Source organism: Sorex araneus, chromosome 2, assembly GCF_027595985.1.
Source record: "Sorex araneus isolate mSorAra2 chromosome 2, mSorAra2.pri, whole genome shotgun sequence".
Lineage (NCBI taxonomy): Eukaryota > Metazoa > Chordata > Mammalia > Eulipotyphla > Soricidae > Sorex > Sorex araneus.
The window spans coordinates 198,229,015-198,247,445 of NC_073303.1; the positions used below are offsets into that span (position 1 = coordinate 198,229,015).

The window sequence follows — 18,431 nt, forward strand, 5'->3', positions numbered from 1 at the left end:
CTTGCACGCAGCCAACCCGGGTTCGATTCCCAGCATCCCATATGGTCCCCTGAACACCGCCAGGGGTAATTCCTGAGTGCAGAGCCAGGAGTAACCCCTGTGCATCGCCGGGTATGACCCAAAAAGAAAAAAAAAATCACTATTTATCCTTTTCTTTGCATGCCTGGCCGTGCTCGGGGCTTACTCCTGGCTCTGTGCTCAGGGGTCAAACCTGCTGGGGACTGGGGGACCTAAGGGGGTGCCGAGTCTGAACCCAGGTCGGCCGCAAGCAAGACGAGGCACGCACCCTACCTGCGACACTCTCTCTCCAACCTCCACACTTACACTTTTTTCAGTGTGTGTTTCTGCCACCGCTCCCCAAAGATTTATTCGCCTTCTGCTTTCCCTCTTTTGCAAACGGGAAGACCTGAGCCCAGAGAAGGGAAGCTACTCGCCCAGGGTCACACAGCCAGCGCCCTGCCACTTTTCACAACACAGCTACAGGTGGAGGAGGTGTCAGTCCACGAGAAGGATCCTCATGCAAGTACACACACACACACACACACACACACACACACACACACACACACACACAGAGAAATAAGGTAACAGGCAGCTTCAGGAAGACCCGCACGCAGGAGAGCTGCCAGTGGGGCCCTGGGCCTGGATTAAAGGAAAGTCAGGGAGGAAAAGGAGGGGCCCGAGTTTGCCTTGCACGCGGCCAACCAGGGTTCGATCCCCAGCATCCCATATATGCCCCCCCCCCCAGCGCCACCAGGAGTGATTCCTGAGTGCAGTCAGGAGTAAACTCTGAGCATCACTGGGGGTGACCCCAAAACAAAAACAAAAAAGAGGAAAAGAAATGGAAATGGGGAAAAAAAAAATCAGAGGGGGCCCAAAGAGCTCAGTCTGTGGGGCACTTGTCTTGCTCGCAGCTGACAAGGGTTCGATCCCTGGCGCCACACATGGGTCCCTGAGCGCCTCCATTCCCAGGCATCTGCGGGGGTCTCGGGATGCTCGGGACTGTAAGTGGGGAGCCCCGAGAACGGTCCCCTGTAAGGGGCATCAAGGGAGCTGTGCTGGCCGGGGGTACACGCCCGTGTCCCGAGACCTACAGCTGAGAACCAGGCCCGGGGGGTCGTGCCAGAGGGGCTGAAACCCACACGGGTGGCCCCAGAGATCACTGTCACTCCTCTGTCAGGAAGGACCCGGGCCGAGAAGGGACCCTCCAGCACGCAGGCTGGCCACACGGCCTCTGGCACAGGGCCTGCGCGTCAGCTCCGGGGCTGCCCAGGAGATGCCCTCCGGGACCTCTCAGTTATAGCATCCGTCAGGGAAGGGCAGGGACGCCTCCCAACTGGGGGTGGGGGGTGGGCGTTGCTGGGGCCAACACAGTGACCCCACCCAAGGCAGAAGTAAGGAGCAAGTGGCTCCACGATCCAGGTTCCAGCCCTGGACTGTCTCCGGGGGTGCTTCTTGGGTGCTTCTCGGCCGCACGGGGCTGTGGCCTCTCCCGAAGGAATAACAGAGGCTTCTTGGGTCTTTGAGGCCTGAGCAAACTCTAAACCAGACACCAGGTGCCTCTCTCTCTCCTGTCTCCTCTCGCTCTCCTCTTTCTCTCTCTCTCCTCTCTCCTCTCTCTCTCTTCTGTCTCCTCTCTCTCTCCTCTCTTTCTGTCTCTCCCTCTCTCTTCTCTCTCCTCTCTCTCTCTTCTGTCTCCTCTCTCTCTCCTCTCTTTCTGTCTCTCCCCTCTCTCTTCTCTCTCTCCTCTCTCCCTCTCCTTCCCTCTTCTTCTCCCTCCCTTCCTCTCACTCTCCACTCCCTCCTCCTTCCCTCCCTTCCTCTTCTCTCTCTCTCCCTCCCTCTCTCCCTCCTTCTCTCTCTGCAGACAGGGAGGAGTCGCCCCCTGGTGGCTGAGCGCTGGTGTCTCGGGGACCACAGGTGCCGCTCCTTCCTTCCAGTTTGCCGGACCTCATGCATCTCCCGGCCCTCATGCATCTCCCGGCCCTCATGCATGCATGTCCCTGCGTGGCATCCTTGTCACCTGCACACTGGCTCGCTGAGCCGGGGCAGGGGAGGTGACATGCCTTTTCACAGAAACGGAACGGGGAGGGGGAGGGGGACAAAGGTCCGTGGGCTGGGCAGGGCCGCTGAGAAGGGGGGGCCTAATCAGGCCCCCTCGGGGAGGGAAGAGGCTGGGCCCCGACACGCCCTGGCAGCTGGGGTCCCGTGGGGTCCTCCCGGGGACCCTCCAAGAGTCTGCCTGTCTGCAGAAGGGGCAGGCGCGGGCTCTCCCCGAGACGGCTGAGCACGGGGGAAGGAAGAACTAAATGAGAGGCCGACAAGGGACGCGGCACACAAATGGTTAAAGAACCATGCTATTGATAATGATAATGTAAGCAGGAGTTCCTGTGACCTCGGGAGCCCCACTTCCCTAGTGTCACCCAAACCTGACAGGGAGAGGCCGTGCCTCCTCTCCCAGGAAGCCCTGCGGGCACTGGCCCTCGGAGAGCGGGACGTGTCCCTCTCAGGGAAGATTCCGGAGCCAGAATGGTCTCACAGAAGACCCTCTCCTCCGGCTCACCCTGCTGAGGGAGCTCCTTAAAAATAAAATCATCTTTAACTGCATCTCCCCCAAATTATAGTTACAAAGTTATTCATGATTGAGTTGTAGGCCAACAGTGTTTCACACCCAATCCCCTCACCAGTGTCTCGGGCTTCCCTCTTGCCTCCCAGCCTGCCTTTTTTGACTGTTTTGTTTCTGTTTTTGTTTTTGGGTCACACCCGGCGATACTCAGGGGTTACTCCTGGCTCTGCACTCAGGAATTACTCCTGGCAGTGCTCAGGAGACCATATGGGATGCTGGGATTGGAACCCGGGTCGGCCGCGTCCAAAGCAAACGCCCTACCCACTGTGCTGTTGTTCCAGCCCCGCAGCCTGCCTCTTTGAGGCACCGTGGTTTACCCTACCGCTGCCGGCTGGGTACCATGCATGTCACTTTACCTCCTCTGGCACCGAGTCCTGGTCCAGAGTGACCACTGCCCTCTGGCATCAGATCCACGAAGCTCTTTGGCTATTTTATAAAATACATTTAATACAACCTGGAAATAAACACAGACTCCCCTGGCCCACCCATGAGCTCCAAAAGGGAGGGACAGGACCAGCCATTCACAAGGACTGCGGCCCTAACCAAGTCACCCGGGGGATGGCAGGGACACTGTCCTCTTGGGGAGGCCAGTTGGTTCTCCTGGGGCCCCGGGGCAGGTCCTGGAACCAGCACTGTGCTCAGAGCACAGCGGCGCTTAATAAACATTTGCTGGGTGAATAAATAAATGAATGTGAAGTGCCAGTGGCCTGGAGAGACGCTAATCCAGCAGGGCGGGCACTTGCCTTGCCCACAGCGGTCAGAATTCCATCCCCAACACCACATATGATCCTCAAGGCCCACCAGGAGTAAGAGAGGAGCAGAGACAGAGATCTCACACATGCCACACCCCACAGCCTCTGGCATATAAACACCCCACATAAAAAATCATCCCACGCCCCACAGCCTCCAGCATATAAGCCCCCCAGTTTTACAGCCTGACAGCTAATCTCAAGAGAGGCCACGGCAAAGAACCGTCCCAGTTCTACAGCTCCTGAAGAGTGCGGCCACATATGCAGCCACATGACACCCCCAAATGCCACAGTTCTGACAGCCCCGTGGAGCACGGCCAACTAGACGGGAAAGTAGCACAGATGTTCATTAAACTCAACAAGCGAAAACAACAACACAGAAGGCTCAACTAGCAACAAGCGGCTCAGAGGACCCTCAGGCAAGGACTCTGTGATAAACACCATCCGAGATGGGACAACGCTTTTTTTTTTTTGCTGCGCTATTTTTTTTTTTTATAATCTCATTTACCATTTTGTTGTAACAAGCAATAGGAAGTGAAATTATTTTGTACCTGCTAAGGGAACAGGCCTGGGCGTGGGTGGGAAACGGGACAAGGGTGGCGGGAAGGCCACAGGGGTGGTGGGGGTGGGGCTAGAACGCTGAGTGCCCGGAACAGCTACATCACCGACAGTCTTGTAAACCAAGGCATTTAAATAAATGCTTTAAAATCGTTTTTTAAAAATAGAAAACAGGGGCTGGAGCAATAGCACAGTGGGTAGGGCATTTGCCTTGCACACGGCCGACCCGGGTTCAATTCCCAGCATCCCATATGGTCCCCTGGGCACCGCCTGGGGTGATTCCTGAGTGCAGAGCCAGGAGTAACCCCTGTGCATTGCTGGGTATGGCCCAAAAAAGCAAAAAAAAAAAAAAAATAGAAAACAAAACCAGAAGAGTTTGTAAACGCAAAGTGAAGTGCGGCGTCTCTGGGGGCCGCGGCACACCCTGGCAGCAGCTCTCGGGAAGCCCCTGCACGGGCTCCCCTGCAGGGCACAGAGGCCCGTGGAGCGGAGCCGGGGTGGGGAGCTGGGGGAAGGCGCTCACGGATACCATCGGTGCCCGCCCTGTGCCCTCGCCAGCTGGCCCCACTGGACGCCAGCTGCCAGGTTCTGTGTGTGGAGAACGGGACCAGGGCGAGCAGAGCGAGGCCTCCAGCCGAGAGAGCCCAGAGGAAGTGAGGCGCTCCGCTGGGAGCAGCTGGCCCCCAGCCCACTCCTGAGGGCTCCCCGGAGGAGGCGCTGGTCAGCAGAGCCCAGCTTCACAGCAGCCAGCCATACAGGCCACCGGTGAAGCCGTCCCTGAGCTGCTACACACACACACACACACACACACACACACACACACACACACACATACACACACGCACATGCATGCCCACAGGTATACACACGCATGCAATCATGCACATGCACAGGTGCACACACATCACACATGGACACACGTGTACACACATACATATATGCACACACATGCAAACACACATGCACAGGTGCACATACACACATGCACACGTGCATGCAGATAATGCACATACCATGCATGCACGTGTGCACTCACACACGTGCACACACACCCCCTAACCCCCACCAACCCCCCCCAGATCCTAACTGCTTGTTGGCTGAGACCACCTCGTCTGCGCCCGCGGATGGCAGGGCAGCAGAAGTCCACACACAAACTCCTGGGGACCGGCCTTTCACGGGCCTGGTGAGGTCCGAGGGCCCTGGGCACCCACCAACCTCCCCATTTTTCCAGGCGGGGAGAGCCCAGTACAGGCGCGGGGAAAATGCACGCGGCAGCAGCGGAGGCGCGGGAGCTGGGAGGAAAGGCCATGGCATCCTTCTCGGCGCCAGGCCAGCACCTGCATCCCCACGTGCAGTGAGACCCCAAGATGCTGAGACAGATGGAGGCCGTGTGCACCGGGCGCTCCGCCGGGTCCTGGCGTGGCTCCGTCCTGCTGGGCTCCCGAGGGAAGAGCCGCGTGGGCTTTTGGTCCACAGGAAAGCCCGAGTGACTCCCTGCAGATCCAAAGCCAAGTTCGGGGGAGACAGGTCTGAGAGGAGAGAGGGTGGGCTGGACAGGAAGCAGCTGCCCGGGCTGGGTGTGCCAAGGCCCAGGGGTAGAAACTCCTGTTCCAGGAGACGCTCTGACTCTCCCCAACGCTCCCCGGCTGCCAGGTCAAACCCACTCGGAGCGAGACTCGCAGGCAAGGGTTTGACTCCAGGGTTATTCATTCGGTTGTTTTTTTTTTTTTAACCATTTTGCATGTTCGGGTGGTGGGGGAGCGTGTGCCTGACTCCTGGTTCTGTGCTCAGGGATCACTCCTAGCGGCCCTCTCAGGAATGTCAGTGGTGCTGGGATTGTGCCCGGGTTGACCACATGCCAGCTGGCTCTGCGGTCCCTCCAGTCTGGCTCCCGTCTTAGACTCAAGGAAACCCAGGCCCCTGGATGGACGGGAGCCCCTCATCAGCCACTCAGTCGCCTCTGCGGGTACCACAGCCCTCCTGAGTAGGCGAAACCCCCTCTCTCTTGGACAACGGTCCAAACCCACTCCCTGTGAGGCTCAGGGGGAAAGTCCCCAGGTTTGGGGAGGCCAGGGCTTGGGGGGCACCCTGAAATTCTAACTGCCCAGGGTCTTCACCGATCCAGAGAATCTAAGGACACGCCTATCAGAACATCCTGTGTACTGACAAGCGTGTCAGAGTAGTAATTATTTTAAGAAAGGTGGCAATTTCTTTTTGTTTTTGGCTTTTTGGGTCCCACCTGGCGATGCTCAGGGGTTCCTCCTGGCTCTCCACTCAGGAATTACTCCTGGGAGTACTCGGGGGATCATATGGGATGCTGGGAATCGAACCCGGGTCGGGCATGTGCAAGGCAGACGCCCTACCCGCTGTGCTTTTGCTCCAGCCCAGGTGGTGGCAATAGTTTTAAGAGAGGTGAACTTAGGCCCTAAAAAAGATCACCTTTTTTTTCCCCCCCTATGATTAGCATTTTCCAACGGAGCCTTTGGGTAAAGCTCTGAGTCAAACAGACATTTAGGCAATAGGAAAGGAAAAAAAAAGAAGAACAACCTAGTAATTCGTTTCCATTACTATATGGAACTATACGTTCTGCCTGGAAACCAACAATATTATTTGAGAGTTCTTAAATTTCTGGTTAGCTTGGTGATGTCTGAATAAACTTTTATTCTCAGCTAACCACTGCCAGCACTTCCCAGCACATGTAATTACTGGCTCCGAGCACTACTCTGCTCCCTCAGAACAAACGAAAACGGCTCCCACAGAGAGAGGGATCTGCCGATCGAGTATGTGGACAACAGGAAATCATCTTTTTCGATTTTCTTTGGGATTTTTTGTTTGTTTGTTTAGTTTTGGGGGCACCTGGTGGCACTCAGGACTTAACCTAGCTCTGTACTCAGGGATCACTCCTGGCAGAGTTCGGGGGACCATATGGGGCTCCAGGAATCAAATCCGGGTCAGCCGCGTGCAAGGCAAGCATCCAACCCACTGTACTAGCGCTCTGGCACCAAAATTATCTTATCCTCTTATCCATCTTATCAGTGAATGTTTTCATCCATTTGTGATGGTATGAATCTGTGAATCTCTCTAACCAATGGGACTTCAATGATCATACAACTTATTCTTCCCCCTCCTCCCAGATAAACACTTAGTCGTCCATTCCTGAGACTGACCATACTGATGATGGTTTGGATCCAGAGAAATCTTACACGTCAGGACCCACAGTCATGGGTAGGAAGCAGCTCCCAACGCGGAACTCCCAAGTTCATTGGTAGTTCCGGTCAATGATTCACAATGAGAGAGTAAAAGGAACATAACGATGAACATACAAGGAAGAGTCAACATGAACATTGAACCCTGAACCCCTCTCCGGTGTTGGGGGGTGTGAGGAGGGCTTCTGGGGGGGTGAACAGGTCACGGGGACTGAGCCCTCAGGAATGGCATTAGTGTCCTTCAAAAAGAGATCTACCCCATCAAAGGCCATGTTGGGGCTGGAGAGATAGCACAGCGCATAGTGCTCTTGAGTCGCATGCAGCTGACCCGGGTTCCATCCCCGGCATCCCATATGGTGCCCTGAGCCCTGAGTGCAGAGCCAGGAGTGAGCCCTGAGCACCGCCGGGTGTGACCTCCAAACAAACAACAAATGAATGAATAATTGTTTAAAAATAGTTGCCGCCTTCCTTCCATCGTGTGAGGACACAGCAAAAGCTGTGCAGCCCACGGGAGCAGCCTCCAGCCGGTCCCACCCCCCACCCCCCCATCGCAGACCCCAGGCCCCGTCCGGAGCAGCGAGACAGCAAGTCTGAGGATGACAAGGTGCCAGACTCGAGCTCCCTCACCGCAGCCCTGCCCACAGGCGGCCTTCTGAAGCTGTCCGACCTCGGGCTGCGGTGGTCTGACATCCAAGAGGCCCCATCGGCCAGACTCCAGGCCCTACCCCGCCCTGCTCCCCGCACTGTCCCCATCCCTTTCCCCGGGGACTCCTAAGCCACCCCTTGCGTGGCCTCTTGCCCACCGCCCCCCTTCTTTCCCCGGAGACCTTTCTCCACTCCGCTTCGCAACTGGAATCAACACAAATCCCTCCTGGGCTCTCCAAAGCCCTGGAACCAAGCCTGGAGTCCAGCCACCTCAGCGCCCCACTGCCCCTCCTGCCCTCTGCCTTGGAAGCTGTGTCCGCCACTCTCTGGGCCTGGGTGCCCACAGCCCCCAATCCACAGGGACTCCTTCTGACCAGCACAGCTGACCCCAGGCCACTGACCCCCTCCATGCACATCTTCCTCCCGCTGCACTCTGTCCCCTGGCCACGCTCTGTCCACTCCCCCGTCCTCCTGGGTCCCGGCGGGCTGGTCCCAATGCTGGGTGGGTGCAGCTCCTGGCCGCCAGCTGGGTCCCATCATCGAGATCAGAGGAGGGGGACAGGGACACGTTGGTCGCCCCGCGCATCTCAGGGCAATAACCCAGGTGCGCAGGTCTCCTCTGCCGGCTTCCACCCACAGCGCCTTCCTTCACTCCGTCCCACCTTCTCCCTGACTCCCTCGTCCTGCCTCACTCGCCAGTGCTCCACCCAAACCTCTGGAACCTCCCGTGTCCCCAAAGAGAGGTGATCAGCCCAGCACTGGGCCCCAGAACCATTAATCTTTTTTTTTTCTTTCTTTTCTGATCACACCCAGCGTTGCACAGGGGTTACTCCTGGCTCATGCACTCGGGAATCACGCCTGGCGGTGCTTGGGGGGCCATATGGGGTGCTGGGAATCGAACCGGGGTTGGTCACGTGTAAGGCAAATGCCCTACCTCGCTCTAGCCCCAGACCCCATTAATTTTGACCCATTATTCTGTTCTCTTTGCTTTCCTTCTCCATTCACCTCTCTCTCTCTTTCTCTCTCTCTCTCTCTCTCTCTCTCTCTCTCTCTCTCTCTCTCTCTCTCTCTCTCTCTCTCTCTCTCTCTCTCTCTCTCTCTCCTCCCTTCCTCCACCCTCAACTCTGCTCCCATCCCAACACTGTCCCCTTTACTCTGTCCCTGGGCCTCAAACAGCCTGGAACACAGTAAACATTCAAGGGGCACCACAGGATACAAATGGTGAAGGGCTGATGAAAACCTGATCCAGAGTCCCGGCTCAGAGCATCTGCTGGTGGGACCCGCCCTGGCCTACTCCTCTAAAAGCAGAATGTCGGGGCTGGAGTGATAGCATAGCGGGTAGGGCGTTTGCCTTGCACGCGGCCGACCCAGGTTCGATCCCCAGCATCCCATATGGCCCCCCGAGCACCGCCAGGAGTAATTCCTGAGTGCAGAGCCAGGAGTAACCCCTGTGCACGCCGGGTCTGACCCCCCAAAAAAAGCAAAAAAATAAATAAATAAAAGCAGAATGTCTCTGCCGGCCCAGCCCGGCTCAGCCCGTGGAAACCTTTGCTCTTCCCTAGCTCACCCACACCCGGGTCCGCCGTGAAAGGGTGAAAGGCGTTGCCAGCAAGCTCTTTGCCTTCTTCACCGCTGAACGCTCAGAGTCTAGAATGGTGCCTGGTGGTGTCTTGGGAACGTTGGCAGCTGCTGAGGGAACACTGAGCACTGAGCCGGCAAAATGGCACACACGAGCAACTTCTAGAAGGTCTCTTCCCCCCACGCTGGGTGGGAAGAGCATCAAACTCAGCATCTGCTCACCTGCCCCCGCAGTTAGCATGATTCCACGCGACCCAAGCAAAGCAACTGGCGATGCTGGTGGAAGCAGAGCCCAGCGGAGTAGGGAGGGCCCGGAGGCGGCCTGGGTCGCCGCGGAGAGCGCACCCGCACCCGGAGCGCATCCAAGCGCGCAGCAGCCCGGTGGGCCACGCTTTCGGAAAGCAGGAGGGCCATTCGCATAGACTTCGCTGGGGCACGGCCCCACCTACCCGTGTCCGCTCACAGGGCCGCCCGCGGGGACACCCGGCGCGCACAGCTGGCCGAAAACGCAGCCAGCGGCGCTTCTCCCCAAATTCGGCTTCCTCGGGCTGCCGCGCTCCGTGGCGGTGCCAACCTCCTCCTGCCTGCTTGGGACTAAGTTCTCCTCCATGCCCGCTCGCTCCCGGGACTCCCCATCACTCACCCCTGCCTTCCTGTCCACCCTGCCCAGCATCCCAGAACACGTGGACCTAAAGAAACCTTAAAAACCAGGCGCCCTGCCCCGCCGCGGCACGGAGCGCGGGGCGACACGGGTGTCGTTCCTCCGGGGCCGCAAGCGCCCCCCACACCCCGCACCCTCCGACGGCCCGCACCAGCCCCGCCCCAACAACACCACTTCGCCCGCGACGGGCCAACCGCAGGATGAGAATGAGCAACCGCGGATGCTCACCCCAACCCTGGCTCCCTTCCAGCCGCGCAGATTGGGCCTCCAGAGCGCGAGGACGTCCTATTTAGGCACCGTGAGTCACGCCGCCGGCGCTCCGCGTCTGCCGCCTCCTTCCTCCCCGCGGGCGGGGCCGCGGCGACCCCTCCCCGAAAGATGAATGAGCGGGGTGCGCGGCGCGGGCGCACGCCTCCTGCTGCGGGGGACGCTGCGCGCTGCCGGGTGGTCCACACCCCCTCCCAACATCCCCGCTCCAACCTCGGGCGCTCCTGCTTGCCCAGATCGTCTCCCTACACGCCCCCATGCGCGCGCACACGCGCGCACACATACACACACACACACACACACACACACACACACACACACACACACACGCACACACGCACGCACACACACTCACCCGGGACCGGGGCACCGCAGGGAGGCGGTTACCAGCCTTGGGGACCCCTCTCGGCCCCCTCACCACGTCCCCGCGCACCCCAAACCTGCACCTGCATCCTAGGCGGGGTGCGTGCACCGCCCGGCAGGTGCCGGGGACGCAGGACCCTCGGAGCGCGCTCCACCCCTCCCCATCCAGCCTGCAGCCCAGGGGGTCGCGCCCGGGTGGCCAAGGTGGGGCTGTCCCTGGCCCATCTCCGAGTCCGCCGGCCGGCCCCAGGCTGGACGCGCTGCCTCGGACCCCCGGCGCCGCGACCCTCGCGCTGGCAACAAGTGTCCACCCTCCGTTCGGCGCCCTCCCCCTCCACCACCACCGCCAGCAACGGCCCCCGCGCCCCTCACCCGGCACAGGCCGTCCACGAACACGCGCGGGTCCAGGTGGCAGGCGATGGTGGCGCTGGGCAGGTCCTGCAGGTCCACCTCCTCCATCTCGCAGTCGATGAAGCTCCAGTCGCCGCCGCCCTCGTCGGCCGCCGCCGCCCCCGAGAAGGGCGCGAAGGGCCGCAGCGTCCCCCCGGGCCGCGCTCTCGCCGCCCCGCCGGCCTGGGCCGCCGCCCCGCGTCCGGGCCCGGCCACGCCGTCCTCCATCCCCGCGCCCCTGCGCGCCCCGATCGCCGCAGCCGGCCCCTCCCGCTTCTCCTTCCCGGGCCGCCGAGCCGGCAGTTAACCCCCTAGCGCTCGCGGCGCAGCCGGCCGCCGTCACCACGGCTCCCGCGGACGCGGCCACCGCGCCACCCGCCCCCACAAGGGGCGGAGCTCCCGGAGGGGTGCGCGGCGGGCCCTTTAAGGCCGGCGCCCACGGGGTTCTAGCACCCGCCCACCCTGGGGAGATTGACCCGTGAGGGTACGGCGCTCTGCTCACGTGACCTGCACTTTGCCGCCCACAGTGTGAAGCCTCCGGACGGCCATGTTGGTTAGGGGCAATGGCCTCCCTTGGCTCTTCTGCTTTTCCCAGAGTTGGTGCCAGCTGAATGGCGCCGGGTTGACAGCTGGGGCGGCGGCGCTCGCGTCCCTGGTTCCCCCTAAGGGGACGATTTCAGGCGCGTTGGGTCAACTCTGGGAGGTGTAAGCGAAATGCAGTACTCGCCGTGGGGCCATGCTCACTGACAAGTGGTTAGGAGTTTCCAGTGTCTGATGAGAGTCTTAAATAATTGAATTAGATGATGACACCGTACTTTGGGGCTTCGGTTTATTAGTCATTCTATCACTGTCAAGCATTTTAATAATTAGAAGCCATTTTTTGTTTGTCTTGGGGTTTGGTTTGGTTTTGGGGTCACACCCCGAGATGCTCAGGGCTTACTACTGGCTCCACACTCAGGGATTGGTCCTGGAGGTGCTGGGAGGACCATATGGGATGCTGGGGATCGAACCCAGACCGGATGCGTGCAGGGCAGGCACCTTACCCGCTGTACTATCTTTCCAGCCCAGAAGTAATTTTTTTTTAATTGCCAGTATGTACCATGTAGGATAACAAAAGATTTAAAATGTTGGTCCTGGATTTGGGGGATGTTCTAGAGAAAAGCAAAAGTTCTCCTATATGCTTTGTTCCTGCACAATATAATTTCTGCACAGCAAAGGGCTTTGTGGTCCAGGAAGAGCTTAGAACCATGCTACACTGCTGGTGATATGTAAATGGGTGCTGTCACTTTGGACAAGCAGCTCTTCAAAAAGTTAAACATAGAACTGCACTGCACTGTAGCATTGTCATCCGTTGTTCATCGATTTTCTCGAGCGGGCACCAGTAACTTCTCCATTGTGAGACTTGTAGTTACTGTTTTTGGCATATCGAATACGCCACGGGGAGCTTGCCAGGCTCTGCCGTGCAGGCGGGTTATTCTTGGTAGCTTGCCGGGCTCTCCGAGAGGGACAGAGGAATCGAACCCGGGTTGGCCGTGTGCAGGGCAAACAAAACACCCTACCTGCTGTAGCTATGGCTCCAGTCCTAGCACATAGTAGTCTAGGATGACCCAGCAGTCTGCCAGTGGGAGGATTCTTTGCATACAGTGTTCCAATGCCAGGCCCTCCGCTGTAGTGCTTGTTTCTCTACATTGTCTGCGAACACCCCCCTTAAGGTCCCCACCCCACTCCTCACATCTCATTGCCCTGCTAAGCTCTGTTCTCTGTTCTCTTAGTTTTTAGACCCCGTTCTTTTGGCCATCCATTGTTGCAATGAACATCTGCATGTGGGTCTCTATAAGGACAAAAGGTCACCGTTGACAGTTTTATAAATGTTTTAAATAAATATCATTTTTAATTACAGTGGCTGAATGAAGTTTTCAAAATGTTCATTACATCATAATCTATAATAATCAAGTTGCAATATAATAATGCAACTCACTCAATGAATGAATAAACCAGATATAGAGTCATTCAATATTCAACTCGAGGACCAGGGAGATGAGTCAGGGGGGGAGGGTTGGGATGTACTTTTTGCATGTAAGAGGCTCAGGTTCCACCAGTCTGCTGTGGCCCCAAATCACGAGTACACATACACACACAAACACACACACACACACACACAATAGAAAAGGGATAGTGCTCTGATTCCTGCTGGACAGTCCTCAAACACGTCATTCTAAGTTTGCAAAGCCAGTCACAGATGGTCATTTGTGCTATGATTCCATTTCTATGACACGTTCAGAAGAAGCAGTCTGTGGACAGGAAGTAGATAGATGAGTGGGTGCCAGAGGCCAAGAGAGGAGAGGAAGAGGAGGGATGAAACGCTACATTTCCTTTTCAGATGAAGAAAATGTTCTAAAATTAGATTGTGGTGATATTTGTACAACTCCATGGATACACTAAAAAAAAAATTCCCAGAATTTACCTGAAAGGGTGAGATTTTATAGTAGATGAGATTCATCTTCACAAAGCTGCTATTTTGAAAGAGGGAGCGAGGATGTGCTTAGGGCAGCGAGGGTTCTATAGTAGGTGGCACCGAGGCGTCGAAAGTGCGCTGGAAAATCTGCCAACATTCTGGAAAGGGTGACAAAGGGATGAGGCTCAGTTTTGGAAAAACAACAGGCAGACAGCCGGTTGCTGGGAGGGTCCCTGTTGTCATCACCCCAGGGCAGTTCCACGCCTTCCATCCCGGCTCACCCGAGGCCTCTCACAAGCCTGGCAGTGCAGAGGGGCGTGGCTGGCAGGACCCTGGCGAAGCAAGAATGCACCAACAAAATAGAACCTGCAAGTTGCCCAAAGCCCCCGAGCCACAGAGGCAAGAGCAAGCTGAGTCTCAGGCGGACACGGGGGTCAGCGCAGAGGAGCCCGTCTCTCTCAAACCCCCTCTGGAAGGCAGTTCCACATCACCCAGACACCGACCAAGCCCCTCCGGGCCTTTGGTGACATTAAACGGCCTCCTATCTGTCACTCTGCTTTTCCCCAGGCAGCCAAGCCAAAGAGGGTCAGGTTTCATACTAGGATCCCAACAACAACAGGAATTTCAATTGGGGGCAACTGGGACCCGATCACAAAATCCTCACCCACAGGTATGGGTGTTCCAGCATCTTAGCACTGTAGCACTTGTAGCACTGTCATCCCGTTCATCGATTTGCTCGAGTGGGCACCAGTAACGTCTCCATTGTGAGACTTGTTGTTACTGTGTTTGGCATATCGAATACGCTACAGGGAGCTTGCCAGGCTCTGCCGTGCGGGTGAGATACTCTCGGTAGCTTGCCAGGCTCTCCAAGAGGGACGGAGGAATCGAACCCGGGTCGGCAGCATGTAAGGCAAACACCCTCCCCGCTGTGCTATCATCATTACATTTAACTTGTTTTGTGCTAACAAGTTTTATGCTAACAAGCATCTTAGCACTGAGGCTCAAAGAGATTGTATGACCTTGACTGTGGGTAGGGGTGAAGGGGTGGGGTAGTTGTAGAGATGTCTTCCCCAAGAAACCAAACCCCCTGCTACTGGTGCTGCCTCTATAGTTGTTCTGGTGCCCCCCTCCCAACCCGGTGATGCTCAGAGGTTACTCCTGGCTCTGCACTCAGGAATTGCTCTTGGAAGGGGCCCCAAGGACTAGACGGGTGCCGGGGATCCAACCCAGCTTTGCCGCGTGCAAGGCAAGTGTCCTAACTGCTGTGCTCTCTCTCCAGTCCCAGCTGGCACTGCCTCTGACCTGGAGTGACAGAAAAACAGGGCAGAAGCAGAAAAATGGTGGCAAAAAGTGGAAGAGAGGGAAAACAGAGCAGAGGGAGAGGAGGAGAAGGGAGAGAGGTTGGGAGATTGAAGGCAGAAGGTAAGGTAGGAGGAGCAGGATTGCAACCCTAAGGAATATCTTCCCACCCCCACCCCCCACGAGGGCATGTTCCCAGACACTCAGGCATGTGGTTGGTATGGAGAGAGAGAGACAGACAGACAGACAGAGACAGAGACAGAGAGACAGAGAGAGACAGAGACAGAGAGACAGAGACAGAGAGAGGAGAGACAGAGAGAGGAGTGGGGGGGTGGCCGAGCCTTCCAAACATCCCCATGGAATAATGGACTCTCTCAATAAGACTAGCACATCTGCACCTTGGTCTTCGGGGTTCTTGCCCTAATGAGGAAAGAAATTGTACCACAATGGGCAGCTGGTTTGTGCCTTGCACGTTTAAGAAAAACAGACGCTATGTTTGGGACTTTTGTTGCCACTAGCAATTGATAGGACACTCAGTGACCTCTGTGTAGGCAGGGGACCAGAGAAAAAGAACTACTCTCAGCGCAGGGGTGAGTGGGTGGGGGAGTTGTAGTGTGACTGCTGGCCTTTGCCTGGGCAAAATCAACCCAATGTGGGGCAAACTTTTCATTCCTCCTGAAGACACGTACTGTCCCTCATGCATCTTCGGGGAATTATCCACTGCCCCTCCCTCCCCACGACAGAATATAGGATTGTGCGATTTCTCCCTGCCTCCTGCCCCGTAATCTACCTGGAGCTCCCTCTTCCCATTAGACCTCACAAGAGCAGATCTCATCTGGTCTTCAGAAACCTAGAAGGAAAAAGAACCAACACAGGTGAGGAGTTGCTCTGAGATTTTGGAACAGAGGAAGATATACTGTAGACTGCACCCACCTGTTCCTACCTTCAAAAGGTCTTTTAGCCCATAAGGTAACAGGGATTAACATGTGTCAGTCTTGGAGAGGCCCTTAACTGTATCAACCACACCTTAATTAAAGAAAAAAAGGACTTAGATGAATCCCCCGGTTTGGGGGACCTGTGTGGCCGTAGGGCGGAGCTAGCTGTATCCTGTATGAAGGCAACTTTCAGAGGAGCAGATCGGAGAAGGGGCCATGCATCAGATACTGATTTGGGGCTGTGAGTTAGGTTCAAAGACTGGTGAGACCTGAAGATGAGGTTGTCAAGAAGAATCTGGAGTTTCTCTTTTAGTTGCATTTTTGTTTTATGTGTTTGGACAATGGTATTAGGACTTACTCCTGACTTGGTGCTCAGGGATCACTCCTGGTGGTGCTTGGGGTCAGATATGGAGCGAGGGATTGGACTGGGGTTGGCCAAACTTAAGGCAAGTTCCCTACCTATGCTCTATCTCTCTGGCCCGAATCTGGAGTTTTGGGGGGAGAGAAGGAAGGCTTCCACTTGGGAGATGCAGTTCTGGGTGGAACTGTACGGTGGCCGGAGGCTGCTGGGATTCACTTTGGGGTGAGTGAGGAAGAGAGAGCAGATCAGTCAGCAGCGGCCTGGGGAGTCTCCCAACAGGAGACGAGTCCTGGAAGTGCTCAGGGAGGAGGGAAGGTTCCCTTTCACCCGTTGCTGCCAGAGGACATCACCCTTGAGGCAGTGACACAGAATGGACTTGGGTGTGTCACAGTTTGGGACTGACTAGAGAAATTTGGGACATTGGCTAGAGAAATTTGGGGAAAATGGTGGGAAATAAATTCCAGTTGACATAAAAAAAAAAAGAGTTAGGGAAAACAAGTTGGAACAATCCCCTCGAGGGACTAGAGATAGCTACACTGATTGGCGCTTACACTGATTGGGTCCCCACAGTGCATGGAGTCCCCGAGCACCAGCAAGGGACATTCCTGAGCATAGGAGGAGTCGGGGATATCCTCAGACCCCTTCGTGGGTGAGGCCCAGTTCCCCATCCCCCACTCACCCAAATAAGGGAAATCGCACCGAGGCTCCCACCAGAGTGGCAGGAGGGAAGGGACACAAAGGAAGTGGAACCCCAGGATTATGGGTGGGGGGGATGACCCGAGACACAGAGGAAGTCTGGTGATGGGGTGAGGTTGGGGGTGTGGCTCTGTGCAGACACAAGAGGATGGGGGGGACACCGAGATCTGAGTGGACCCACGCGCCCTGGGTGAAAGACTAGAACCCACTCACTGTCACAGCGGGAAGGAAGCAAGTGCAGGTGCTGGTGGGTGGGGTGGGGCCCGTGAAAGCCCCCGTGGGTGTTTCTCACTCCTGGCTGAGAGGGAAAGTCACCTTGTCTGCCGAAGGGGAGGTTGAGGCATGTAGCACGGAGAGTTCAGTGCCTGTGAGCAACAGGGACTGGCTTGTTTCCCTTCTGGGAAAGCTGGAGGGAGGAGGGAGCAGGGGTGTGTGAGGGCCGTATGTGCCCAGGCTCTGCGTGTCCCTGCTACATGTAAATACATGCAGCTGATTGCAGCAACGTGGACAAACGCGCTGAACGCAGTGTCATAACACACGGCGTAAAATGACCATAATCAGAAGACTCCACTCCACATAGCATATTAATATGTGTCCCGATGCTGCGTGTGAATTATAGAAGTTGCAGTCAACAGTAAATATATATGTTGGGCCATTCAGAGGATCAGAATATGTTCCTCATAGTGTTTGCTCTCTGCCCTTGGTGTCTGACTCACAGCTTCCAAGTTTGGGAATTTCCCAGGTGTTGAGAGTGCAGGAGGAGACTTTTGTCATCGTTATGAAGCGACCTGGGAGCATCTAAGGGTGGGGAACAGCTGGTAGGAGAACTGGATGATTAGAGAATTAGAATTTCCAGTACCACCCCCAGACTCCGCACCCTGAATTCCTGGGGAGGGGGGCAAAGAAAGGGACAAGAGAGGGGGTGTGGAACTGAGTCCCTGGTCCTGAGTCAATCCTGCCTGAGGAAAGAAAAAGGCGCCACAAAAATCAAAAGAAAAGGGTTCAGGAGAGCTTTCAGGTGGCAAAGTGTAGGCTAACATTGATTTGTCCTTTCTGCCTTGCCACAGGGAGCTTAGATTATTGGGTTACTCCCACCACAGTGCTCCCATTCCTCTATGTTTATTTGTAAACTCTTTCTTTGTGCTCTGCTTCCCCAACCCATCAATCACTTTTATCTCCTACTCAGGCTCTAACTTGTAATTATTGCTTTTCTTAAGTCCTTTGCGTAGTTAATTCAGAGCAATGTCCTTTTTGTATAGACACAGGAAGACAGTTAATGCTATGCTTTTGTAACTTGGGAGTTAATTGACTCCAAATGATATTCATTCCCAGTTATCTGTTATCTCTACTTAAGCGTCGGTTGTCCTTAGTTCCTAGCACGCAACGAGGGACTGGATGGACCCAGGGCAAGCTGTGAGCTACCCTGGCATCGAAATGGGCCAGGCCAAAGCCCCATAATACTTAACTACAAGTGAAGAGCATGGTCATGGACAAATTCTGTCATGATCCAAAAAGTAACAACTAGATTAGGACCCTGCTAGGGTTAGGAAAGATTAATCTGGCCTGAGCACTGTAGTCTGAGATCTATAGCGAGATGCTCCCAGGAGACCCACCCTACAAGCTTAATGTATCTCTTGCTATG

General features: G+C 56.1%; 1 protein-coding gene across 1 annotated transcript in view; it reads right to left on the bottom strand.

Moving 5' to 3' along the window:
• RCAN1 (regulator of calcineurin 1) overlaps nt 1-11,334 on the bottom strand; it is an 81,598-nt gene extending 70,264 nt beyond the window's left edge. Inside the window, exon 1 of the mRNA XM_055126162.1 lies at nt 11,026-11,334. Coding sequence (XP_054982137.1) covers nt 11,026-11,271 — 246 coding nt within the window. The 5' untranslated portion in view covers nt 11,272-11,334. The remainder of the gene's footprint in view (nt 1-11,025) is intronic.
• Nucleotides 11,335-18,431: the final 7,097 nt, after the last annotated feature.